Here is a 25,800-nt window from a genome sequence, read left to right as displayed (position 1 = left end):
TTTCTTTTTTCCCTGCCGTGAGGTTTGCTCTGGGTTTTCTAAGGCACTGCATGCCATTTGCTCCCCCTTGCACTGCTGCTGTGTGCACCTGTGCTGTGCAGGATGGATGGTGGCAGCCCTGGGCCGATGCAGTGGCTGTGGGTGCTGACAGAGGTACCTTCATTAGGGGAAAGTTGTGAAGGAGAAGTGAAAAGCAAACCTAGAACTGGAGGAAAGCTTTGCAACCCACGTGGATGCCCTCCTCCTGTGCACAGAGGCCTCTGTGGGCTGCAGGCAGCCAGCGGTGCCACCAGACATCGTTCTCATCAGATCTCTTCCAGAGAAGGAGTTAAATGGCCTCAGGGAGCTGCTAAGCACTGTGATTAGTCTCACTTTTCGTTGCCAAATATTCATCTTGGTTTTAAGCCTTTTTCTCTTTTTAACTAAAATTAACTTTTATTTCAGACATAATCTGATCTTCCTACAGTGCCACATCACAAAGAAGCATCCCCTGGGGATGGGTTTCAGCCTTTGTTCTGAGATTCCTGAAAATAAGCCTTTTTTCCCCCCCTCCTTGAATTCTTACAGTCAGTCTTTATCTCAGATGCCTCTGGTTATCCTCTGTTCTGCATTTCCTGTGCAATGCATTGTTCCCCCTCTTTTCCACTTCCGTCACTGAACCCATCATCCTTTGTGGCTGGAAGCCACCGTTGTTGCCCTCCTTGTGAACATACCACTATGGTTTCAGCCACACCATAAAGTCCTCCTGCGTGTTGTTCAGCTCTGTTGCACCTCTTCATCCAGTATTTGTATGGTTCTGCTCATAGATTTGCTAGCAGCAAAATGCCCAACAAGCAAAACACTTTTTCCCCCAGTTCTGTGGAAATAAAAGGCTCTGCTTATTCAGCATCGCAGGAACCAAATTCTCTTTGATGAGCATAATTTTGTGTGTTTAAAGGGCTGCAGAGACTTTCCAAGGTGCCAGGTGCTCACTGATGCAGAATCTTGCTGACCACGTGGTGACAAAATACCCCTGCTTTTTTTCCTGCAAGCTCCATAAACTTGACCGTATCTTGCAAGATTGCATCTTTCCAACTCTGCCCAGATAGAAATCTTGCAAAGTTTAGGAGGGAAGAAGGTAAATAAATACTTCAGCCTAGAGTGTCCTCTCTCATAATGAGTGCATGGACTGTGGTGCAGTGATGGATGTCCCTCTGCTCCTGGGGCTGTGGCACTCAGGGTCCAAGCTGGCCGCTGTGTTCCACCCTCTCCTCATGCTGGTCCCCAGCATCTTCAGCTCTGAAATGGGACTGGCTCAGGGCCAGTGCCGTTCAGGCAGGTGGGGTTCTCGGGGAGGTTTTTGTTTGCTTTTTCTGAAACTGAAGCTGCTTAGCTTTAGGCTTTGTTTTCTGTAACCAGGGATGTGGTGTGGAGTGCATCTCAGCTCCTGCTGATGGTGTTCTGATCCCGTGCTGTGCAGAGACAGGATGGCAGAGCTGGGAGCAGCAAGGAAAGCTGAGCATGTGAGTGAAGGATGGACCTGAGCTGCTGGGGCTCGGCACACGGACCCTGCAGGTGCTCTGTTTCATGGCATCTCCCCCCTGCAGCACGGGCTCCCAAAGTGCAGTGCCCTGTGGGAGCGATTCAGCAGCGTCAGTGCAAGCCTAGCAGCTGTCGCAGTGCCACAAGGCCATGAGTTCACACTGCAGGGCAGCAGTTATGGCAGTGCCATCATTGTGCCATGCTGTCCCTGTCCTCTGTGCAGGGAAGAGCTTTTCTCATCCATGTCCTGGGGCACAGCACTGTGATAGTGTGAGCAGTTTGGGCAGTCCCTGCTGGCTGGGGATGCTCTGCTGCTCCGTACAGGGCAACGCTTGGTGCTGGGGGTTCTGCTGGGAGCCATGGGGCTGGGGCTGGGCACTGCCTGGCACTGCTGCAGCTTCCACCCTCCAGTTACTTGGAAACAAACCATTGATTTCACTTGGTGGTTTTGCAGCTTCCAGGTATGTGTGCATGTATGTGTGTGCATAGATAAACGTGCGATAATGTGTCTGCATCCAATGTATGTGCACATATGCACGCACTTGGAAGATGCAAGTTGGTATGTACGTGTATTTTTGTCTGCTTTATTTTGTGCATGTACACACGTGGCTTCTTTTAAGGGGCTGAGGGGAGCCAGCTCTGGAAGGCTTTTGTTTGCTCAAAGCATCTATCTGCCTCAGGAATGGTCCCCAAATCAATGGCCATGTGCTTCTGAGCAGTGTGAGGGCTGTGCTGGAGGCGAGGTGCCCCAGGCAGGTGTTGATTCTGCTCGCTCTGTGTGCAGCCTTCCCACTAATTGGAGCACGTGGATGGAGGGGCTGTGCCCAGGAGGGGGGTTGTGAGGCACTGGGGCAACTGTAGGCTGCTGGCCCCATTGAGCTCTGCGTGCCTCACTCATTTGGTGCCAAACCTCATGGAGCACAGAGCGACCTCCTCCGCTTCTACATAAAGTGAATTCAATTACAGCTAGATTCCTCGTTTGTGCACTGTGTGCTGGATGCCCTCTCGCAAGCTGAGCAGCCACTGGGTTCCATTTGCACTAAAAGGATTTGGCATTTTCAGCATCAGCTCTTTCCAATAGACATAATTTTTTCCAGCACCTCGGCCATGTGCACACAAAGCACATGGCAAGGACAGCGTTTGGGAAGCCAAACACGGTGTTACTGCCCAGATCCATTAGCAGAGAGGGCTCTGTGAGGAGACGCCTGCAGCTCAACCAGCAGAAAGCAGTTTCCAGTGGCAGATGTGTACTGGAAGCACCACCTCTGTTGGGGTGATGTGACCCACAGCCCTGCTGCCGTGAGCTGCCGGAGGCAGTGCTGCCCTGCTGGGGGCACGGGCAGCTGTCGTGTGTAGGTTGGCATCGCTGGTGCTGTCTGCATCCATTTGTTATGTGGGGATCCAGCAGCGTTCTCATGCAAAAGGGCAAAAGGAATGGGGTTGGTGCCAGCTTCAAGCCTGCTGTGAGCCTGGGGCAGGTGGTGCTGCTCCGGCGTCTAAATGCCAGCCCCCAGTTTGGAGCTGTGCCCCGCAGCGGGTTTGTCCCGTGCCAGCTGCGGGCCATGGGAAGGTGAAAGCGCCCAAATGGTGCAGGATCACCACTGAGCTGGCTTTTGGGAGAGTGGGGGGGTTGTCCTGTTCTTTCTTTGAGCTCTAAATAATTCATGGAGAGCAGAAACAAAGTGCAGAGCTCTGCAGTGGAACTACAGAGGTGGCCCCGTGTTACACCTTGGCCTGGCAAAGAAGTTGCACAGATCTGGTTGTGATGCGAAGGCTAAAGCAGGAGGCTGTAATTAGTGGGTTTCTGTGTTGCAGCTTTATGTTAGGTAGGGGTGTAACCTGCGGCTGTGCTGGGTGAGAGCTCTGACACAGGGAGCAGTGCTGGGGGTGTGAGGGCTGCTATCAGCCTTCCTACACATGGCTTCAAACCAAAAGGGGCAGATTTAGACTGGATATAAAGAAAAAGCTCTTTGCAGTAAGGGTGCTGAGGCAGTGGCTCAGGTTGCGCGGAGGGGTGGGTGTCCAGACCAGCAGACAGCCGCAGTCAGGGGATGGGCTGAGAGCACCTGATGGAGCTGTGGGTGCCCCTTACTGCAGGGGATGGGACTGAGGGCATTTAGAGGTCCCTTCCAACTCCAGCCGTTCTATGAAAAGCAGTATTCTCCAGTTGCTTTACCCAATCAGTGTCCTCTTGGGTCTAATGCTGTTTTATTTCTTTTTTCCTAGGAACCTTGGGAAGTCCGGACTGCGCGTTTCGTGCCTCGGCCTGGGTGAGTGCATGGCCCGAGCCCCATGGCTTCTGGGCAAACCTTTACTTCTGAAGTGCTACAGGGAAGAACAGGGCTTTATTCCAGAAGTGCTGGATCGGGTTGGATATTAGGAAATATTTTTCCTCCAAAGAGCAGCCAGGCATTGACACAGCTGCCCAGGGAGCAGCGGGGTCACCGTTCTTGGAGGTGCTCAGAAAACATGGAGATGTGGCACTGAGGGACGTGGGCAGTGGTGTGGTGTGGTAGGGGATGTGGGGTCCCTGGCCCCATCAGCTCCCTTGCCAGCAGTTGTATCACCCAACGTGAGCAATGCTTTAAAATGCGTTTTTTTTTTCTCAAAATGTTTTGTGAGTTGATTCTAAAATAGAGGGGGATATGCAAGTCACCCTCTATTACAAGTCACAAAAATAAGTCCTGTTCCGGCAAGAAGAGCTCTCCTGACCAAAATAGATGCTGGGCTTTTAAAGGACTTACGAGCTGGTGTAGAGTTTTCTTTCACACTTGCAGTTTCACCAAGAGCAAATGTTGTTGTGCGAGAGGAAGTGGTGGCAGAAAAATGCCTTGCAGAGCTTTTCTTTAATTGCAGACACGTGGGGCCATGTCCCTGTAGATCCCAGCCCTTGGGAACACAGCTGCAGGGCTGGGTGCTGGCAGCTGGGCAGGGTGTGGGGTTGGGCCATGGGGTGATGACACCATGGCGTTCTCATGCTGTTCCTGAGTCTCTGTGGGATGTGCTGGGTTAGGGAGCAGGGAGCCTTGGGTTCAGCAGTCATTGCTGCAGTGTGCAGCTCCTCCAGAGCACGGCTCGGTCCTCTCGCACTTCATGTCTGTCAGTGTCTGCCCCCGTGCCCTCTTGGGTAGCTGCTCTATGAGCTCCCTGCGCAGCTCCCTGGCAGATGCATTTGTCTCCCTAAGCTCCTGCAGCATGCAAATCCAATTGAAGTTGTACCCAACTTTCTGCCAGCTCAGCAATCTGCCTCACAAATCTGAAATCTCACTGCGTGGCACATCTGTGCATTCTGTCGGTGAGCCCAAGGTGAGAATTTCAAATGGGAATATCAGAGAGTCCCGCCCTGGACAAGTGCATCGGCTGTGGAAGGTGTGCGTTTGGGATGCAGGAAGAAATAAGGTCATGTTTCCTGGTGGTTAATTCAAAGCAAAGTCAGCCGGTGAAGATGGGCTGCTGGTGTTCAGCAAACGCGGAGACGGCCTCCAGCAAGGCAAGGAGGGCTGCGAGGGAAGGAGCAGCAGGATGAAAGCAGCCACCCCAAATCCAAAAAATCCTAATCCAGAAAATTCAATTCCTCATGAAAGAAGCCCAGGAGAAAACTCGCAATACAAGAGGTTCCCACAACTGCAGAGCAGTACCACTGCCACGTGGCAGAGCCACCCCCCATGGTGCAGACCCAGCAGCTTGTGGTGCAGAAAGGAGCCAGGCCTTTCCCTCACGTAAGCCTTGGTGGCTTTGCTTTGGGGCAAAGATTTGCAGAGCCCTCAGCTGAAGGCACCCGGACATCAGCAGAGCAGGGACGGATGTGGCAGCCGGGAGCTTCGTGCAGCGCTGCCTCACTGCAGCGGGCGGGGATCCGTCCTCGGGGGAGGCTGAGCCCTGTCTTCCAGCCAGGATCTCTGCTCTTCTGAAAGGTGACACATCTGCCAGCAGTGGAATTATCAAGCGGTGAATTTTGCATCAGCAAATAACCCAGAAATAGTCACAATGTGCTAGGCTGGGAGCTGTGATGGGAACGGAGCTGAATCCTGCTTCGGTGTAGAAATTCCTCCCCTGGAGCTCAGGTATCCGGCTGGGAAGCAGCTTTCTGATGTGGGGCGAGCACAGCTGGGGAGCTGCTGTGCCTTGGAGCTGTGCTCCACTACACACCCCACACTGGAGAAATGTCCTTAGCATCCTTCTGTGTTCCTACTGTGTCCCCAGCTTCAAGCTTGCACTTCGCTCCCCCTCCTGATAGCCTCAGTGCTCTCATAATTCCGAGACATCTCCGCTCATGTCAGTGCTCCCTTTTACACAATAGAGAAAGGATCACAAAAGGTCAAGGGCCCCGAAACGCTCTGTGGCTGTGCTGGTGTCCCCGTGGGGCTGAGGGCACTGGGGCTGTGCTCACACCGCTAATGGGGACAGGCAAAGGGCACGCAGCTGCTTGGTGCGGGGACAAGGAAGGGTTATGCTTTATTATTTTTTTTTCTCCTGTATCTCTTCCTTCAGAGCTGCTCCTGTTGGGCTGTGAATCATCCTCAGCCGCTGCTGGAAATGCCAAAGGAGCCTTGTGCTTTCTGGAAGGGAATTTTGGGAACCGCAGCCTTTCTGGGCACAGCACCACGGCCCTGCGCTGCTCGCATGTGTCCCAGCTGTGCCCTTGTCAACGCTTTTGGCCACTTGTGCGGCTGTCCTTCTGCTCTTGGCATGTCTGGCTGTCCCGCTCTTGGCCTGGCACCTTCTCCTGCACATACTGTGTCCCTCAGGCTGCTCCCAGGCCTGGATGCAGCAGAGCATTGCAGTTTCCTGATGCCCTGGGTGTTGTCTTGCTGAGCTTGGACTCAGCATCCTTCTGGCTGGGCCTGCAGCCACCGAGGCGGTGGTTCCTCCAGGGCTCCTGACCAGTGGCATTCCCAACACTTGGATGGTGATCGTGAGCCTGAGCTCCTTAGCACCCACCCCGTGGGGAGGATGGGGACGGGGAAGGCGGGTGTATGGAGTGAAGGTGTACCCAGTTCTGCATATATTTACTATTTATATTTAAAGAGAGAAAGAGCTCGTTGTTCTCATGTGGCTTAGGCACCCGAAGGCTCATTTCTAATCAGTCAATGCGTGACGCTGAGCTGGTGGGTGGAACCAGCCCACGGCAGGCGTTGGAGCTGGGTGATCTCTGAGGTCCCTTCCAACCCAGCCGATCCCTTCTGTCTGTCCCTGGTGTCTGTGTGTCTCAGCCCTGTGCCGAACTGGGGGCTCCTCCTGCACATTGCTCACCATCTCCATGTGTGTTTAAGAATCACTCTGTGGTAAACAGTCTCAATGCTTTTTTTTTTCTTTTTTCTTCCTCCAGTAAAGATGCATTTTAATGTATTCTTACAAAAATAACTCTTCTGAAGCTTTAACATGGAAATCAGTCTTAGCCGGATTTTTCACTTGCACAAAGAAGCTTAATGATAAAATGAAGCCTATTTTCATTCTTATCATTATTATGTGGCACCAGAGCATTTCGTGATAAGAAAAATACTTTTTCCAAAGGCTTTGAAATGCAACGAATGTGGCAGGAAGGAGGAGGGCCCTTCGCTGCACTGCTGGGGCCGTGGTGATGGCGGTGGGTCCTGGCAGGGAACAGCTTGCTTCCCATGGCGGGGCAATGCAGTGTGAGCCAGGAATACCTGTGCTCTTTGAAAAAGTCTCTTTTCTGTTCCAGCAGCAGCAATGTGCTCAGCTTTTACAGACTGGAAAGGTAGGGCCTTTCCTGAGCTGTGGTTTTTCTGCAGGAAATCCAGAGTTTCCTTGTGAACACATCTTCAGAATTAACTTTGCATATATGCAAAGGAAGCTGGTATGTAGAAAAGTTGTTAGTGGGGAAAAAGCAAACCTCTGTGGGCAGAGCGGGGCCTTTGCTGCAGTTCTTGGCCGAGGGTGAGTGTGAGTGCTGGGCTCCAGCTCAGGGGAAGTCACTCTGCACGTGTTTCAGTGCTTCAGCACCTCTGTGCTCTTCCTGCCTGGGGTTTGTGTTACGCTGAGCACTGAAGCAGGGATTTGGGAAGTCTCACTGCCCCAACGATGTGTTTCAGCACCTCCAGGACGTTTCTCTGTTCCCAGTTGCTCCTGGTGGGTCTGAACACACAGACATTGGTGCAGGAGCCTTTCCCATGATAACTGGTTGTTTTGGCCTTTGTAGGGACGTGGGTCACATTTGGAGGTCAAATCTCAGATGAGGTAAGTGATCTTTGCTTTCAGTATCATGCACGAAGCAAACCTGAGGGGAGTGCTTACAGATAAAGCGTGGCCAGCTAACGGGAGTGGGGCGTGGTGACAGCAAATGGCAGAGCGTTGGCATGCGAAGCAAGGCAGGGCTCATGCTTCTGCCGCAAAATATCTTAACGAATCTGACATTTTCCAAGATCAGCTTTAATGAAAGCATCTCCCCCTTGAAACAACCTTCCCTCTGCTGCGTGGAGCAGTATTTCCGTGCTGTGCCATTGGCAGCAGTTCTGCTCCTGGAGCAGAATTTGGAAAACTCTATTTTTGCAGGCTGCGTGTAATGAGCGGCAGTCATAGCTAGCAGCAGCGTGGTGTCTCACAGTGCTGGTTTTATTTCCATTTATTTTGTTATTTTTCCCTAATAAGATGAAGCAAAAGGAAAGGTGCTTGGGTTTCCCTCCCACTGGCTGGGGCTCACTGCTGGCTGGGTGCACCAGGGCTGCTCGTAACAAGGGAGAAGGCTCCGGCAGCCCTCCGTGTGGTGCCACAGCAGAAATCCCAAAATAACTTCAGCAGCAGGCAAGAGGCCCAGCATTCTGCTTTCAAACGTTTTTCTTTCTTTGTAAGCGATTCGACCTTTGCTGGTATTTCTGATCGCTGCACATCACTGAGCTGCATTTATTCCTGATTCTGGGTATTGTGGTCTCAAGCAAAAAGAGTTGTTTCAATGACAGATTTGCCTTCCCGGCTCCCCTTGTTTAGAATAAGTCAGTGCAAAAAAGCAGTGCTCAGAACAAGAAGACAAATGTATTCCTGCACTAAACCCCATAGATCTGCAGAGCGATTTCTGTAACCTTGTTAAATTCTTGGCTGCTTTCCCATTGGAGAGCGCAGGGCTTTTCCCTCAGTTCCTCCCAGGATCAGCCTCAGGGGCTGCGCAGCTCCATGTCACCACTCGGGTCAATGTGACGGCACAGGGTGACCCAGCATCCAGCAGCACTGCCTCACTCAGCCCCGTGTCCATCCCGCAGGTGGCCGAGCAGCTGATGACCATCGCCTACGAGAGTGGTGTCAACCTCTTCGACACTGCCGAGGTGTATGCGGCGGGCAAGTGAGTCCCTGGTTGGGTGGTGTTTGGGTACGAGGGGTCTCAGCTGCACTGAGGTCCTTCCTTGTGCCTCCGGGCATGATTTTGTTTAGGAAATCTCCTATGAAACTCAGTCATTTTCTGGAGCACGCTTTAAAAAAAAAAAAAGGCCAACACTGCACCCAGCTGAAATGCATCGCTGGTGCCGCCTCGAGACTCACTGGGAAACATCCTGAATAAATGACAAGTCAGTGCCCGTCTCAGTGGTGATGAATGGTCCTTGATGGTGACAGCTCTGAAAACTCCGCGAGCAAGGAGCAGCTCTGGCACAGCTCACGCTTTCAGTATCATTGCTGAACTAAGAAAGGAAAAAGTCCCTCCCCAGATTTTGGGGGATTTTGGAGCATAGTGTCCAGTGCAGGACCACAGGGCTGGGGCTGGCTGCAGTGTGGAGATCTGCTTGCCATGAGCATCCTCTGGTGCCTCTCACACGGGCTTTCTCTCTTCTGCAGGGCTGAGGTCATCCTGGGGAACATCCTTAAGAAGAAGGGCTGGAGGTACTGTATAGTGGGGCAGCAGCAGGGACACGCGGGAGGGGGAAGCCCACCGAGACCTTACAGATGCTGAGCATTGGCCAGCCAGAGTTGATGTGGGGCTCAGGAGGCGATGTGGGAAGCACTGGGCTCTGGGCATCTCCATCAGCAGCCAGCCCTCCTAACTGCTCCTCATCACTGCTGCTGGCAGGTGGAGGCCTGGTTAGGAGCTGGCTCTGGGCACCTGCTGGAGCTATGGGTATCCCTGCATTGCAGGGAGTGGGACTGATGGCCATTAAGGGTCCCTTCCAACCCAAACCATTCCGTGACTCTCTGATCTCTGCACATTCATCCTCATTTCCGCACACAGAGCAGAGGCAGATTATCTGCGCGGCAGGTCTGAGCACACACGTAAGGCTGTATATTAAGAATGCAAAGCTGTGATGGGCCTTCATCTCGGCCGCCTGGTAGGAGATGATACCTCATGTAAATGAAGCACATTAGCATACGTGGTGTCATTTTAAGAGCATTTACATAATCTTTACGGCTCTCCCCTGTGTGTCATAGCCCGCAACCAAAGAGCAGTCCCAGCGGTGTTCTCACCGAAACCAGTGCCCCTGTTCTGAGGGATGGATGCTCACTGGGAAATGTTCCACATCCTGTGGCAGAAAGAAGTCAAGCCAAGCAAAACCCAGGCAAATTGTTACACTCATATAATTCTGCAGCAGAATAGTTTGATGATGATAAATATTTGATCTACTATCACACTGGAGTCTCTAGATTAATTCAGCAGATGTATCTTTCCTGGGGTTTTAATGCCTGAGGGAGCACTCCTTTTCTGCGAGCCGTGCTGCTGCCCATGGATGCTGTGAGTGTGGTGGTGCCTTCGGGTAGGAGGGCACTGCCTTGGAGCCAGGTGGGCTCCTGCCTGAGCTCTTCTGGGATCATTTTATTTAACAACAACATTTTTTCTGTTCTGCTCCTAGGCGCTCCAGTCTGGTCATCACAACAAAGCTGTACTGGGGCGGAAAGTAAGTTCAGTGATGCCTTGTTGCCTTGGGGCTGAGGGCTGCCACCCCTTGCTCTGTGTCTGGCTGGGATGTGGGACCTCATCTCTGCCTGCTGCTGGCTGTCACCTCAGCCCCCTAACTGTGTGCTTTGCTTTGCAGGGCTGAAACAGAGAGAGGGCTCTCGAGGAAGCACATCATTGAAGGTGGGTGCTGTGCCTCAGGCATTTTCCTGTGCCAGAACTCTGAGTTTGCTGCCAGACTCCCTGTAGGGCTGCTGGTGGTTGCTGGTGCAGTGGGCACAGTCCCACACTTCTGCATCCATCCTGCAGTGCATTGTGTGCCTATGTGACTGGGGCTCAGGGCTGCTGCAGGCTGGATCCGTGCCTGCACAGCAGTGTTTTGCAGGCGGGGCACAAATAGAGCAGTGCCCATGAAAAGACACATTTCTGTCATATTAAGGATCAGCAGCATTAGCTGTGAGCTTATTATGGTGAGAAGACGTCAGCCTGGGAGGCTGTGCCATCCCCACGCACAGGGGATGCGTGTGGGGAATCAGCCAACCCCACAAAGCAGTGCCCAGCATTGGGCCATGCTGCTGCTGCTTGCCCTCTGCTGCCAAAGGTTGAATACCTCTCAGTGATGCTGAGCTGTGAGGTCTGTACCCACACCTCTCATGGGCTTTTGGCACTGCCCCACTGCAGCCCGGTTCTCACGATGTGCCAGGGATCAGCATCACCACCAGCACACTTTGGTGAGCGGAGCTGAACGGGGAGCATCCAAAGAGTGGGGCTGTTGCCCTAGAAAGAATCCCTCATTTTGCATTTGCAGAACTCAGTGACATTAGCATACGACTTTACACTAAGGCAGCCCTGGATAACGTTGTGAGCAGCATTCTGTGGGTGTGGGTAACCCCGAGGTGATGTGTCTGACTGTGGGCAGCCTGGTGGTGCAGGTGGGATCATGGCCACCCCAACACCCCTCTGCCACTCGGTGAGAAACTGCTTTGCAAAAGGACAGAGAAGCTCTGGCAGCAGATGAAAGAATTTCACAGAAGTACCAAATAGTGATAAGGTCGATGTTAGCTATTCTCTTCGCCATTTCTTGGATCTCTAATTTGAGCAAATGTTTTCAGGCGGCTCTATTTTGGCTTCTTCTTCATGAACATTCATAAAAAACATTTTGTTCCTGGGAAGATTCGTAGAAAATAAGTGTTAGGACATCTCCCCATCACACACACACATGTATGTGGGCTTTTGGCACCCACTGCCACCAGCAGAGCACACGAGGGAGGGCTGCATGGGCCCATTGCAGGTTTGGGGACTTGAGAAGTCTTTTCCAGCTGCAATTCTCTCTTGCATTGCACCTCGTGTGTTGCTGCTGACCCCACATCGCTCTCTGCTTTGCCCCGCAGGGCTGAGGGCCTCCCTGCAGCGCCTGCAGCTGGAATACGTGGATGTGGTCTTTGCCAACCGCCCGGACAACAACACCCCCATGGAAGGTCAGTGCAGCTGTAATTGAAGGTTTTCATGCGACTGATCCTGGCTTACAGGCTTATGCCTCCAATGGTAGGAAATGAAGAACAAATCTTTATTAAATATTCAGGCAGGGCAGCTTAAATATGAAATGGTTCTTTCACGACATCCCGGAGTCCTATATATTTACACTTAAATGAATTTGTATGTCTTTAATGGAAATAGGCATTCCCTTTAAATCCCAATGGTGGTTTTAACGTTCCTCCCTGTACTTTCCCCTCCGATCCCTACAGATGAGGTTGAAATGAGTGTGTTTGCATTTAGGAAGCCACTGTGCCAGCTGACCTGCCTGCACCCCCTGCAGCTGGCGTGGGGTCAGGGAACCCCTCAACCTGCCTTTGCCATCACTCGTATCCCACATCTGCTTGCTCCCTACTGTCTGCACTCACCGCACAGAGCAGCATCAGCTGGGTGCAGGCAGCAGTGCCCGCTCTGCTTGGCGATGGCCATTGGAGGGGCTGTGCTGTGCTGGGGAATGGGAGTGCTCCTTCCCACACACAGCACAGCTGAGCTCTGATGCTGATGGTGTTTTAAGCAGCTCTGCACAGTGCTCCCAGGCTGGGGCTTGGCAGCAGCGTATAAACTGTGGGACTTGGTGAGGTTTTCAGCAGGGTGAGAAAAGGGACGCTTGCATTATGAATGGCGCGGTGTTTATTCTTTCCATGTACTTCATGCTTTTTTTATGGTTCACCTACTAAGCCACTTCTATCCCAGAGCATCTGCTGGGCCATCTGTCAGTTCAGCAATATCTGGCACGCGCACTAAGTGCTAAGCTACCTTCATGAGGCACAATCCCAGCTATGCTCTGTGTCCTTACGTGGCCATGCTTTCCCTATGAGCGAAGAGCTGCTCCCAGCTCTGCTGGAAGCCGTGTCCTGGGTGTGCAACACGTGCTGCATCCCATGTGTGCAGCTGCAGGGATGCGGGTGGCTGAAGGTAATGCAGCCACAAGCGTGGCTCAAAGCCACGGAGTGCTTTGGGAAGGACAGGAACTCCCTGTGTGTGCTGTGCAGCTGGGATCCTCACCAGGGGATGCAAGTCTCATCCTGAGGGTGAGCCGTCTGTAGGTCACCTTGATGTGGTTGCTGGTTATGCACAGTGCCAAATCATGGTAAACTCGCTCGAGTGGGCAGTGAGGCTGTGGGATATGAAATGCAATTGGAGAAATGAGAGAAAGAAATTTTTGTCATGTTGTTTCCATGGTTGTGCATGCAAGTAGGTGAGGTTGGAAGGGGAAACTGTCCTGGCCTGAGCTCATGGCATGGGGCACTGCCATTGAGTGCCAGGCTGGGCCTTTCAGCTCTGTAACTCGGCAGAATGCAGACGAGCTCAGCCCTCTGGTGCCTCTGTGCTTCTCTCTCTCCTGATGAGCTGTCAGTTCTGGGCATTAAAAGCTTCACTCGGAAAATATCCCCTTTCTGATCAAAGGAGATATCTGCAATCTGCTCAGACGGGCGCTCCTCTCCCCGTGCCCTCACGCTACGTTAGCCCTGTAGAGATGCAATCCCAGGCGGTGTCGCAGATGTTTCCCTCGCTCTGGGCGATGCGTGCAGCTGAGCAGAAAGCAGCACAGTGGGGCACGGCTGGGCAGCCCCACACCGGGCGCTGTGCCCCACAGCAGGGCGCGGAGCTGGCTCGGGTTGGTACTGCCTGGCTGCGGGGTTTGGAGACATGCGTGTGCTTTCTCCTGAGAACTCCCCCTCGAAGCGATGACATTTCTGCCATCCAGCAGTGAGCTGCCCAGATGGGTGCTGCCTCAGACCATCCAGAGGCGTACCCATGGGGGAAGGATCTGGTAAACAAGAGCAGTTATAAATATTCTAAGTTGGCTGTTATTCTTTTGAAGGGAACAGAGGTGGGAGAAACGCAAACGACCATGGGCCAAAGCATGTAAGAGGTGTGATGGAACACCCATAAAAATTCCTAAATGATCGTATGGCAGAAATAGAAAACCAACAGCAGTGAGAAGCGGGTGCTGCGGGGGGAGGGAGGAATCCCCATACAGGATTGCTCTGTGGAAACCCCACAGCTTCACCCCACACCTTCACCCCAGTGCGTGGGTGCTTGGGCTGTTACTGCGCTCGATGGGCTGTGCCTGCCCCAACCAGCATGGCCCAGGAATGGAGAAAAGGGTGGATCTGGGGGAGAAAACAAAATGGGAGAACAATATCTGGCTTCTGAGAGCTGCTCTTCACCGGGGGAAAGATCAGTGCTTCCATCGGGAGTTCTGCCTTCTTGGTGCAAAGACAGCCAGCCATGGAAGAGGCACACTGTCCCTTTTAGAGTCCTCCAAGGGTTATAAATGGAGACTTTGCCGTGTTTAGCTGCTTGTCGCTGCCTGCAGGAGAAATCTCACAATAACCTCCAGATTGGCACTGTAAGCGACTCTCTGCCAAGCTGTTTTTTTCCCCCATAAATAGGATGAGAACTCTCATGGTATAAAATGCAGCTCCCCTCCATCTCAAGGCAGTGATGGCCAGCGCTGTTTCAGCAGCCCCAACCCCAGCAAGTACTTTGCAGACAGACAGACAGACTGAGCCTCAGCGGTGCTGAGCGGGCTGGGAACTGCAGCACTGCCCGGGCTGCCTCTCACAGCTCTCCCAGGAAAGGGCACTCTGCAATCTGGCAGTGCTGCTGAGCGCAGGCTGCCTCGTGCGTTACCCATACCAGTGACTAAGGACTGTTTTCTTCTGCTTCCCGGATCTGCTCAGTGTATTTTTGTCAGTCTGAGTGATGCACTGTTCGTGGCTCACATCATCCATGAGGGTAAATATTTTCAGGGCCTTTTTCAGTGCTGTTTTGTTGCTGGGAGGATTGGATTACTCAACAAGAACCATCCAGCCGTGGCTTGGCATGAAGGGGGGAAGCAGAGGAGGTGTGAGCGTATTGTGCCAAAGGAGGAAGATGTACGTGGGGTGGGAGGAAGGCTCATCCTGCATCCTTGTGTGGGATCTCTTCTTCCCCATGCATCTGCTATCTGCTCCTCTTACTTTTGGAACCATCCCAGAGGGAAGAAATTGATTTTCAAGTTGGTGGAGCCTCATGAAAACAAAGCAGCATATAGATCTGGAGGAGCCCTGCATGCCAGGCCCACCCTTGCTGACCGGGGTGGTTCCCACCCACTGTGAGCCCGTGCTGATGGCGGCCCTGATCACCAGGAGTGGCTGCTCAGGAGTGGCAGGAGAGCAAGGGGCAGGAGATCCTCCCCAGGTGGGTGTCAGCAGGTTGAAGCTGCATGCAGAGCAAGGCGCCCAGCAGAAGCCGCTGTGTTCTCCAGTTGCTTCATTTCTCAGCAGCATCTCAATGGCCGTAGTGCAAAGAAGCAGATGCTAATATATGCTTGTAGTGAATAAAAGAGAAAATGATTCTTTTTTTTTTTTTTTGTCTTTTGGTTATTTTTCGGTCCTACTGCCCTCTAGTGATAAATTTTAGGAGGAATATTATTGTGGGATAATACTTAGACAACAACCAGCTGGTAAAAGTTCCTTAAAGCTGTGAGACAAGCCTCTTTATGCTTTTCCTCCACTTTGCTGCACGGCGCAGTGATCCACCAAGCTTTGCTCCTTGCTGCTGTAGGCTGGAGCTGCTATGGCTGCAGCACCTGCAGCTGTGGGACCGGCCCCGAATCCACATCCAGAGATGGTGGCTGGGTCCTGCAGTGCCACACTGTGCTGGCAGCCCCAAGATGTGATGGTAGCACTCCGTCATGCAGGAGCAGCACGGGGTTGACACAGAGTTCTCTTATGTTTGTCTTTTTCCCTCAGAAATCGTCCGAGCAATGACACACGTCATCAACCAGGGCATGGCCATGTACTGGGGAACGTCACGCTGGAGTGCTATGGAGATCATGGTAAAGCAAAGCCATAAGCTGGCACCAGGACACACATTTCCCAGCCCCCAGAGCTGCTCTGCAGGCTGTGTGTGTCACTCTGTACGTGACTGATGTGCTCCCTGCATGGTCTCTCCCCAGGAAGCCTACTCGGTGGCCCGGCAGTTCAACATGATACCGCCTGTGTGCGAGCAGGCTGAGTACCACCTCTTCCAAAGGGAGAAAGTGGAGGTTCAGCTGCCGGAACTGTACCACAAAATAGGTAAATCTGCAGCTGAGCACTTTGTCTATATTATTTAGAGAGAGAAATAAGGGAAGGCCACACCTGAGCCTCGGGAGGGGAAAAGTGATCCCTCCCCACTGCTGCGCAGGCAGAATGCAAGAGTTTGGCAAGAGCCAAGCCCCCAGCCTAGCAGAAAGCCTGGCTTGCTGCATCTCTGATAGCGAGGTGTTAACTGCCACGGCTGCATTTTGCCCTCGGGGACCAGTGGGCACCGACCTATCTGAACAGGGCTCATACAGGGCTTTGTGTGAGCACCGAGGGCGCCCTATGTGAGGAAAGGAGGAATTATGGCTGCATCTGCCAGGACGATGCTCCCATGTCCCCCAAGGGGCTGAAGAGCCCTGGCAGTGCCGTACCAGCAGGCAGCAATCGCTGCTCTCTGGGCTGAGTGCACAGATTCTGGTACAACCCAGAGGTCTCCTGGTTCCGTGACTCTCTGTCCACTCTCTGCAGGGGTGGGTGCCATGACGTGGTCTCCCCTCGCCTGCGGGATCATCTCAGGGAAATACGGCAACGGGGTCCCCGAAAGCTCAAGGGCTGCCCTGAAGGTATTTGTGTCACTTGTTGGGGGAAAAGGGATGTGCTGCAGTGCTGAGGGCAGGCAAACAGCAGCAGGAATCCATCTCCACTGCTGGATGGGTCTCGGGGAATGAGCTGAAGAGAAAGGTGCAGCCTGCACTGATGTGCTTACAAAGGGGTCGATTTTCAATTGGGGTATTTCATAGCGTTTGTAATTTGTTTTCAACATGAAGGCTACATTTCAAGACAAAGTCTGGGCGTTTTACTGCAAGCTAGCTCAGAAGGCAGCATTTCCCAGAGGGACCTGAATTACATTGGTGGGAATGAAAGAGAATCAAATGTCAGGTCTGAATACAAACTGAAATCTCAGCTCCTTCTCATTAGCTTTCTGATCTTGAAAGGCAATAGTAAACCTTGAACAAGATCAGATGTCCTCTCACTTTTCTGGGGGGAGGAAGGAGGCGTGTCGGAAGCTGACCAGTATTTCACCATTTTCCAATTGCCATTGGGTCCAGTGATCCAAATGTGACACTTCAGAGTCAGAACTTCAGGTGAAGCTCAGAAAGGCATAGCACTACAAGAGCAGGCAGCAGGAGGGGACGTCTCGCCCAGCCCTGCATATCACTGCATCACGGGGATTTTCAGAGATGTTTCTATTTGCACCAACCTTTCAGCTTGGGAAGGTTAAAATCAACATCTGACTGCAGTGTAATTCCCCTCCAGTGCTACCAGTGGCTGAAAGAAAAAATCATAAGCGAGGAGGGAAGAAAGCAGCAGACGAAGCTGAAGGACCTCTCGCCCATTGCAGAGCGCCTTGGCTGCACACTACCTCAGCTAGCAGTCGGTAAGGGGAGCAGGAACGCTGTCATTAGCACCTGAATGCTCTTTGCTCTTTGTCAGAAAGGCACGACTTAGCTCCCATCCTCCTAGTAAAAAGCTGCAGATTCAGTGCCTTCTGTGTGGCTGAAAGACGAGCACAGATGAACTCCTACACAAACCCGGGAGGCTGCAGGTACTCTGAGCTCCAGGTGTTTGCTTTGGAGTCAGCGATGCCTACGTAAATAGAAACTGAAAAAACGGTGTTGCCTCTCAAGCAGGACAGAGGGCAGCTTTCTCTTCGGGTGTATCTGTAGATGCGTTTTTCAGTTATAACACTTGAATGAGTAATGAGGAATGACATGAGGAATTATGGAACAAAGTGGCAGGAATGTGGAGAGTCTGATGTGAATTGCAGCAGTAATTCAGGAAGGGTAATGCATTTCGAGGGACGCAGTAACAGAAGGAACCAAGACCACTGTGGGATATGGAGATTGAAGGCCCTGCCGTGGCAGGGGGTTGGAACTTGCTGATCCTTGGGGTCCCTTCCAACCCAAGCCATTCTACGGTTCTATCTATAATTCTATTATTTTATGATATGAAAATGCCATCTATTGCCTTTGAGGAACAACTGCTCTGTTCTCCTCACGCAAAATAACTTTTTTTTTCTTTTTTTTTTGAGTGAGCAGTAGTGTTATTTAGCAATCAGAAAAGGAGAAGGCAACCAGGAAAGGGCTGATGAGGGAAAATATTAGGGGCGTGTTTACCTTGGATCGAGTATTCCTGAATTATTTAGCTGAGAGAGGAGCCAGATCAGGAAGAAGATGAAACCATAAAATGACGAATGATGCAGATGCAGCAAACCAGGCATTCCCAGCCCTTATTTAGTGGGAACAAGAACAATCCGATGAATAAGAGACAGCACATTTAAAAATGGAAAAGGGAGATATCGACATGATGCATAACCTTCCTGTTTAATGGGAGTAGAAATGACTCAGAAGTGACCTGGAAAATGACGGCTTCCAAAAATAATAGTGCTCTTCTTCAAACAAAGAGAGAAGCTCTGGCTAATACTGGATGGGCAGCAGCACAGTGAGGTGAGCCCCTTGTTCCTGACCATCCCATGCCTTTGTTTGCAGCGTGGTGTCTGAGGAACGAGGGGGTGAGCTCTGTCCTTCTAGGATCTTCCAATCCGGAGCAGCTGATCGAGAACCTCGGAGCCATACAGGCAAGTGCCAGAGGTGGGGCAGCTCCTGCCCAGCGCCGCTGTGTTACACCCACACTGACAGCAGTGCCCTCATTTTCCTAACTGAATCTCAAACCGTGGTGTGTTGTTTCAGCCCCAGTTGCACACATCAATTAGGCAAACCTATGGCACCTCGCTGTGACTTATAACCATCTGCAGTGGTTACATCTGCGTTGGGCAGTTCAACGTGTTGCTTCACTCTTTGTCTAAAGGCTCACTTAAGCAAGTGAACCGATGTCAACACACATGATGCAAATCTTCAGTGTTAGTAAGAAGAAAAGCACAGGCCCATGTCATTGCCTTGGACCTTATTTATTCTCTTAATTATTTCTTAATGATTCTCTTAATTATTATTGCTTTTCGCAAATAAGGGCATTCCTGCCACCAGCTTTGTTTCTGCTGCAGTTGAGTGCATATAGAGTTCAGGACAATGGTTTCTGTGGTTGTCTCACAGGGCAAAGTCACTAAAGTTATTTCTTTACGGGAGAAAGGTATCAAATAAATGATTAAATATATCACATATGCATGAAGAAAGAAAAACAACAGAGGAAACATTATTTGATAAAATCCGGATTTAGATTTGGAAACAATCCATGGCTATCTTCAGTGGAAACTGAATTAAATGTCAGTTTTCTTCCACCCCTAGGTTCTTCCAAAGATGACATCACATATTGTAAATGAAATAGATAACATCCTGGGAAATAAGCCCTACAGCAAGAAGGACTACAGATCATAATGCAATGCATGAATCACCTGGACTGCATGGTTTGATAAGTGCTCTGTACAGAAGTCCTGAGCGACTGTCGGGTCATTAGAATCATTCAGCAGCTTGCTGCTCGGTGTCTGCCGGTACCGGCTCCTCCCAGGTGTGCTACCATTGCTACCAATCCGCAGTGAAATCCGAAAGCACAGTCGATCTCCTTTACAAGCAAGAATAGTCTTGCATTTTCTTACCTTCGACCGACTTCATTAGTTTTCACTTTTCTCTTGGCACTTCATGCTTGTGCTGTGAAAAACATACGTAAAGCAAAAAAGAATTTGTAACCTTCAGGTACTCAGTAATTAAAGAAGGATGTACAGATATATTTTTTCAATGAAGAAAAGCCAGATACAACTTAAGGTTTTAATAAAACCACGTTTGGGAAATCTCAACCACAGAGTTTCTTCAGTCAGGTTAAGAGGCAGAATGGGTAAGTTCAAATTTCCCACTTGCTTTTTTATGCTGATCACACGCTATAGATTCTGTTTGTAACTGAATAATGGACTTAAGTCGGAGAACTGATTAGAAGTTACAGAGCTCAACTCCTAACTAAACAATTATTTCAGCTGTGGAGTACTCTTCGGCAGTATCTCTGAGTACAGAGCAGAAGAGCACGGTTAGAAAGCCCCAGAGTGCATGTCAGGTTAACACCAACAACTGCTGTCTGCAATGGTTTAATTCTGCGTAAACTTCAAACCAAGAAAGCCATGGTGAAACCTTTATTTTTTGTGTTTTATCGAAACCTGCCTCTACTTTTGCCTGCTTGTAGACATAGCTATTGCAAATCTTAATATTCTTGAGCTTCTGAGGATGTAGATATTTATATAGAAAACATATAGCTGCTGAAAAATGCCAGACAAAATCAGGTGTGTACATAACTGGAAGGCCACATTTGCTTTAACTTGTTCTGGAATCGGGCATAAGTAAACGCATAGTGTTTTTAGGACCCGTTTTAAACAGGTAGTTCTTTTGTGAGCACTTCGTCCCTCTACAGGAGTTGATAGTAAACGTTTACCAGTTAATTTGCCCATCTTGAGAACCATATCATATTTTACCATAAGTTTGCTTTGTAAAGTGCACCTCTGATTTCAGTAAACCCTTCCCACTGGTACTGAATCACACACTTTAGGAACACGCTTCCTGGAGGGTACAGCTCTGTACAGTATTTGTAGGACCTCTGTATTCTACCCCCAACCTTCAGGATCTCTGCTGCGTGTGCGCAGTGCTCACGTGAACAGCTGGGAATACTTGATTTGTTTCCTCCTGTATTTATTCTAACAAGCTATGGTCTGTGTAAATGAACTTCGCTGCTGTATAGCAAGAAATGCAATTTGACTTTGACTTCTGCTTGGACAAAATAAAAGCATTTTGTGCAACTAATTTTATACTTAGAGACCCTTTACTGACAGTGACGCTGACTGTGGTGAAGCACAGACACAGAGCACGGTGTGGGGAAGTGCTGCCCTGCAGGGTCCAGCTCTGGGCTACCTGCACGTCACAACTAAGCAGCAGTGTGCAGCTTGTACTGGACATTAAAGAAAATAAAGCCATCCTGACCCTAAAACAACAAATCCCGATGCTTTTCTGTGAAGAAGTCCAGAAAAAGAACTGAAGGAAAAATGCAAACCCAATACACACATGAGAACGCCCATGAAAAACATTTGTTTCAGGCTGTCAGCACTGCAGCATTCACTCTTCAGAAAAGCTGACACATAATGTGCTCAGGCCTCGGGAAGTGGCAATAGCAAAAAAACAAGGTGAGATGCAAAGCTGCTGATAAAAGACTCAGCAGGCTGACAGTAATAGCAGAAGAAAGAGCTGCTTCAAATCACTGCTCTCTAGATGGCAGATTTCATGGAAAATACACCTGCAAAGTGTCTGATAGGGCAGCCTTCATCCCTGCAAACACTGACAGCTAACTCGAGAACTGCCACTGCCTGTCTGTGGCACTGAATCCAAATGCCATGTGCTTCCAGCAGGAGCTGAGCCCATCGCCGAGCAGTGAAACAGAACAGGCCTCACATCATGTTCTGACTGCAAGTCAGATGCTGTTTTACATGTGCTAAAGACTTAGCAGTGTTAAGGCTGATACTGCTTCATATTTGTACTGGCACTGAACACATCAAAACCAGTATTAGAAGTATGCTTCTTACCCATTCTTGCTGTGTCACAGTATTATTTTAATCCAGCTCTCAGCTCTGCTCCTCCATCAGTAGCCCTTGCACACCAGAGCTGCAAGGCAGGTCAGAAAACTAGAGAAGCTGAAAATCTGACAACTTAGCATAGAAAAACCTGTTTCAAATTCCTACAGAGAACTCACAGAGCAAATGCTATCTGGGTTGCCTTGGACTATCTCCTGAAGTTTCAAATCTTTGTTTTACTAAACTATACATAAATACGAATCTCATAGAAGCACAAAGATTAGCAAAGTAATTTTTACATTAAATCTGATTACAAGATTTCTCTTCCTAGTTTGGGGATTGCAAGCATGTAGTAGCAGTATCCAAAACTTCCAAATATAACTCCATTAATAGCAGTTGAGTTAAGCATTTCACATAACAGCTGCTTCACTGATAGCCAGAAAGAAGGCGAAAGGATTGCCTGATAAAGTCATTACAGCGAGCCAGCCAGGGCCTCTTAGTTCAGTTGTGCCAGAAAAACTGGTTCCTTTTTTTTTTATTTATGACTTGAGAGATGAAAACCAATTAAAGAACATTTTCCTAGGAGTCACTGTTTAGGTTTTTATCTCAAAGTTTTTTAAAAATGAGGAGTGTTTCCAATGAAAGCAATCCCACACTGACTTGCAGGAGATTCCTCTCTTACGGTAGTGGAGAGAGTTGACAAACCTACACACATTGCTCACCCAGAGAGATACCCACTTTCAGGAACTGAGAAAGGACATACAAGGTATTTAATGACAGAAAGTCTCCTTTTTATTAAAACTTTGCAAGTTACAATGAAAAGGGATGGATTGTCAATTTTTATGATTACAGACTGCAGCTCTTCTAATAGTTTACAGGGGAATTCCACTATGGGGTTTGACTGTAGCTGTTCTGTGCTGCTGTGCAGCAGTCCCTTGTGGTTGACTCATACTGTCTAATGGTCTGCAGTAACATCACACCTATGAAATACTTCAGAAAAGCTGTTTGATAACAGCTCACATGCCATTTACTGTCAATGCCAAGTAAATATTAGATTCAGTTACTGAGCAATGCCATATAAAGATACCTAAGGTAAATGAACTTTCAATTGAAAACCTCCCCCCAAACCCTCAGGCAGTCCCATTATAAAAAAAATACTATTTTTATTCCACTCTCAAGTAGAAGTTGAACCCTCCCACAAAAACAAATTGCTTTTTCTTTGGTCTACTTGGATCCTGTAGACAGCAGGGCAATCAGTCCAGACGAAGCACTTATGGAAAGGATATAGTTTCTGTAAGAAGAAAGTCAAGGAAGCACACATGGGTAGGTACTTCTGCTTTTACAGAACTTGGTAAACATTTTACCAATGAATCAAAAAGGTCTTCCTCGTAAAACTTTAAATTGGGCACTGCAACAGTGCAGCAGAAATGCTAAGTCAGGGCTTGAAACCGTGACTGAGCACCTGGTGGGAAGGCAGGACCAATCCAGGGAAGCTCAGGTGCATGCAATGTACCTCAATGATGGAAGGAGCCAGGATGTACCCCTCCCCAGACTTCATTTAAGGGTTGGCAGTAGAGGTGATGGTATCTTGTTTGAGATTCCTGTGTGGAGATTACCTTCTGAAGGTAAGTAGTTTCTTTCCTTTATTTTCTGTGCCCACAGCTGTTGTGTTTGAGCAAATCCTTACTGGCTGCAGCCTGGGACCCTGGTATTCTGCTATTGTTGCTGTGCTTTCCACCATTACAAACACTAACTTGAAATATAGCTTTCAACCAAGGTTATGAACCAGGTGTTGTTTACAATGTATTTAACCTTAAAATAAAGACACCTCTAAAGGTTAGCCTGTTCTTGTCAAAGTGCTTATAAATAATGCAGGTCTCTTATGTATACAGTGCTCATCATCAGCATTTAAGTAACAAAAATATTTATATGTGAAGTAACCAAAACTAAACAATCCTATAATTTTACAGCATCTGACAACACCATTGTAGTTCTTCTGTAAACACAAGCTGCCTCCTGACTGCAGAATTACAAATGAAATGGGAAAAGTCATAAGATTTCTGTGAGAGCCAACAGCAGATGATAAACATTTAAATGATTTGGAAGTGTTGGGTTTGGTTGGTTTTGGTTTTGTCTCTTTTTTTTTTTGTATTGTCTACTTCTACATTCAAGTGTTTCTGAGTTGAAAAACCACAACAAATTGCACACCTCAGCAGGGTGAAGGTGCTACACAGATAACAAATGTATCTATGAATGGCAACCAATGGGTGTAGGACTTTAGTTGTTTTAGGTGTGGTAATAAAGGATACACAGTGGGGTTGAAATTCTTCAGCACAAAAAATGAAGCAATGATGACCAGGACCAGAAAGAGGGTATTGTTGTAGAAGATGGAAAAAGTTGTTGCTTCATAATCTGCAACTTCATTTTTCTTCCACAGAATCCTAGGAACAAGTAAAAACATTTCAAAATGTACTTAAGTCAATGCATGTCCTGACACACTCACAGTTAAGAAGAAACTTCCACCCAGTAGGGAAGCAAACAACAGCTCTTGTCACAGCCAGCTTCTAAAAGACAGAGCGCTGCAAAAACTATCAGTCAACTCAGCAGTCAAAGGAAAGCCTGTATACACTCTGCACTTGTAAGTCACTTAGATACACAATTGTTTTCCCACCCTGCACATCAAACCTAGTGCCATGTAAACAGCAGTCTGTGCAAGTTTGTATCTGCTACATGCCAACAGCGTGCCTGGCAGTTAGAAAGAAAGATGTGGCTTTTTTTGCTTCCAAAGTGAAGATAATTCATCTCATATGGTCCTAACAGGCATCTAATCTAACAAGGAGCAATATCTATCCAGGCATATCTTGGATATCAGTAAGTTATTGTATTGGAAATCTGCTACTTGCTTTGCCAGTTATAACCACTGGGATAAAAAGTGCAACTACTGATGAGCAGCACAGTAGAGCAATATAAGGGAATGCTATACAGATGGAACTTGCATTCCACTAAGCAAAGTATGTTACATGAGTCTGTTCTTAAAGAAATGAATTTATCTTAATTCTAGAGGTAGCTATGACTGTTACTCATCAGACAGCTATTAGCAACCCTATATGCAAAATTGTCTTCCTTTCCACATCAAGAATGGAGAGGCTGCCTTTGTAAATAAAGGTTTCAACATTTGAGACCATTCACGGATACTTAAAAAGAGGATTTACAGATGGATGAAAAGCTGATAGTATAACTAGTAATAAAACAAGGGAAAGACAAAAGAGCACAAGGAAGATTACCTTTCATCCTTCTCCTTCCGAGACATCTTCCTGTTGTCTGCCTCAGAAAGCTTGCGAGTAACTTCTTTGGAAACGGCATCTTCTCTCTTCTGTGCAACCCTATAAGAAACACCATTCATGGTAAAGTTGAAAAATAGACGGGGGGGAAAAAAAAAAGGACTATAGGAAGATGCATTATACAGGGAAAAACAAAGGTTAGCCAAGATACCAAACAGTTTGCCAAGCTGAAGGGACAATTAGCAGTAGTCAAATTATGAGAAGTACTTCTCAAATGCAATTTATAGCAATAGCCCCTGAGAACAAGGGTTGCTTTGCTGTTTCATCATTCTCCCAGCAGACAAGGCAGGTCTGTTCTACAGGAGATGTGACATGCAATCAGAAGTTACTGACACCAAAGAAGCCTATGAAATACACGCTCAGTCCAAACATCTTTTTACCCCACGCTGAAGGTAATGATCCCAAGGTATTAGGTAACAGCAATAAGAAAAGTATGCAGTGGATGCCTTTGTGTCACATCTTACATTGTGGTCAAGGACTTTCAATGGAAGAGCAGTCAAGAAGCAAAGCTGATCACTTAACATTTGAGCTGTGAAATTTCCCATTCTTAAAGCTCACAACTCAGCATTCATACTGTCCTCACAACCTAATGCAATTCATCAGCTGATACAGTGGGATTCAATGACAGTAAGTACTAACGCAGCCTGGCTTACATCTGTTGATTCAAGCACAAGGGTTCTACAGTGTAACATTTCACATCTTCATAGAAATGTTGACTACGTTTCTGCTGAATTATTACAAACTAAGACGTACACCAGACAGCCACCAAACTCACTTGTGCTTGAGGATGAACTTGACGTTCTTATACGCAAACGCCACGAGGTAGGTACTGATGAGAGTCATCACGCTGTACAGCACGGCAGACTGAACCAGATCCATGTGCCATATCCTCCAGTAGAGCCCTTGAGGACAGAACCGCAACGCGCTGTGAGCGCCGAGTGCCGCCACGCTCCAACCCCACCAAGGGCCGAAGCTGCCACGTCGCCAGCGGGGCCC

At 49.0% G+C, this 25,800-nt stretch overlaps 2 protein-coding genes across 4 annotated transcripts in view; one reads left to right on the top strand and one right to left on the bottom strand.

Moving 5' to 3' along the window:
* The window catches only part of KCNAB1 (potassium voltage-gated channel subfamily A member regulatory beta subunit 1), a 34,554-nt gene extending 13,852 nt beyond the window's left edge, over window positions 1-20,702 (top strand). For all 3 annotated transcript variants that reach the window (XM_019619221.2, XM_010717023.2, XM_019619222.2), the window contains exons 2-14: window positions 3,748-3,791; window positions 7,685-7,722; window positions 8,739-8,818; window positions 9,307-9,351; window positions 10,314-10,358; window positions 10,497-10,540; window positions 11,749-11,835; window positions 15,634-15,719; window positions 15,840-15,960; window positions 16,435-16,529; window positions 17,224-17,344; window positions 18,456-18,544; window positions 19,209-20,702. In XM_019619221.2, the coding sequence (XP_019474766.1) occupies window positions 3,748-3,791; window positions 7,685-7,722; window positions 8,739-8,818; window positions 9,307-9,351; window positions 10,314-10,358; window positions 10,497-10,540; window positions 11,749-11,835; window positions 15,634-15,719; window positions 15,840-15,960; window positions 16,435-16,529; window positions 17,224-17,344; window positions 18,456-18,544; window positions 19,209-19,298 (985 nt within the window). In that variant the 3' untranslated portion in view covers window positions 19,299-20,702. The remainder of the gene's footprint in view (window positions 1-3,747; window positions 3,792-7,684; window positions 7,723-8,738; window positions 8,819-9,306; window positions 9,352-10,313; window positions 10,359-10,496; window positions 10,541-11,748; window positions 11,836-15,633; window positions 15,720-15,839; window positions 15,961-16,434; window positions 16,530-17,223; window positions 17,345-18,455; window positions 18,545-19,208) is intronic.
* A 1,587-nt stretch (window positions 20,703-22,289) lies between these two features.
* SSR3 (signal sequence receptor subunit 3) lies at window positions 22,290-25,727 on the bottom strand. The gene is made up of 4 exons (XM_019619220.2): window positions 25,580-25,727; window positions 24,748-24,846; window positions 23,773-23,904; window positions 22,290-22,754 (listed from the first exon to the last, which is right to left on the bottom strand). The coding sequence occupies exons 1-4, from the start codon at window positions 25,681-25,683 to the stop codon at window positions 22,688-22,690; spliced, it is 402 nt and encodes a 133-aa protein (XP_019474765.1). The 5' UTR covers window positions 25,684-25,727; the 3' UTR covers window positions 22,290-22,687.
* Window positions 25,728-25,800: the final 73 nt, after the last annotated feature.

This window comes from Meleagris gallopavo, chromosome 11 (assembly GCF_000146605.3).
Source record: "Meleagris gallopavo isolate NT-WF06-2002-E0010 breed Aviagen turkey brand Nicholas breeding stock chromosome 11, Turkey_5.1, whole genome shotgun sequence".
In the NCBI taxonomy this organism is placed as follows: domain Eukaryota; kingdom Metazoa; phylum Chordata; class Aves; order Galliformes; family Phasianidae; genus Meleagris; species Meleagris gallopavo.
The sequence above is the reverse complement of the archived record's forward strand: the minus strand, read 5'-3'. Positions and strand labels throughout refer to the sequence as shown.

What these genes read in the sequence shown, in the direction of transcription:
- SSR3 (XM_019619220.2), bottom strand. Translation starts at nt 25,683, where the DNA reads ATGGATCTGGTTCAGTCTGCCGTGCTGTACAGCGTGATGACTCTCATC. An exon ending in AAGTTCATCCTCAAGCACAA is followed by an intron (nt 24,847 to 25,579) that starts GTGAGTTTGGTG and finishes TGTTTCTTATAG; the next exon opens with GGTTGCACAGAAGAGAGAAG. An exon ending in AAGAATTTCAACCCCACTGT is followed by an intron (nt 22,755 to 23,772) that starts GTATCCTTTATT and finishes TTCTTCTTACAG; the next exon opens with AAACTATATCCTTTCCATAA.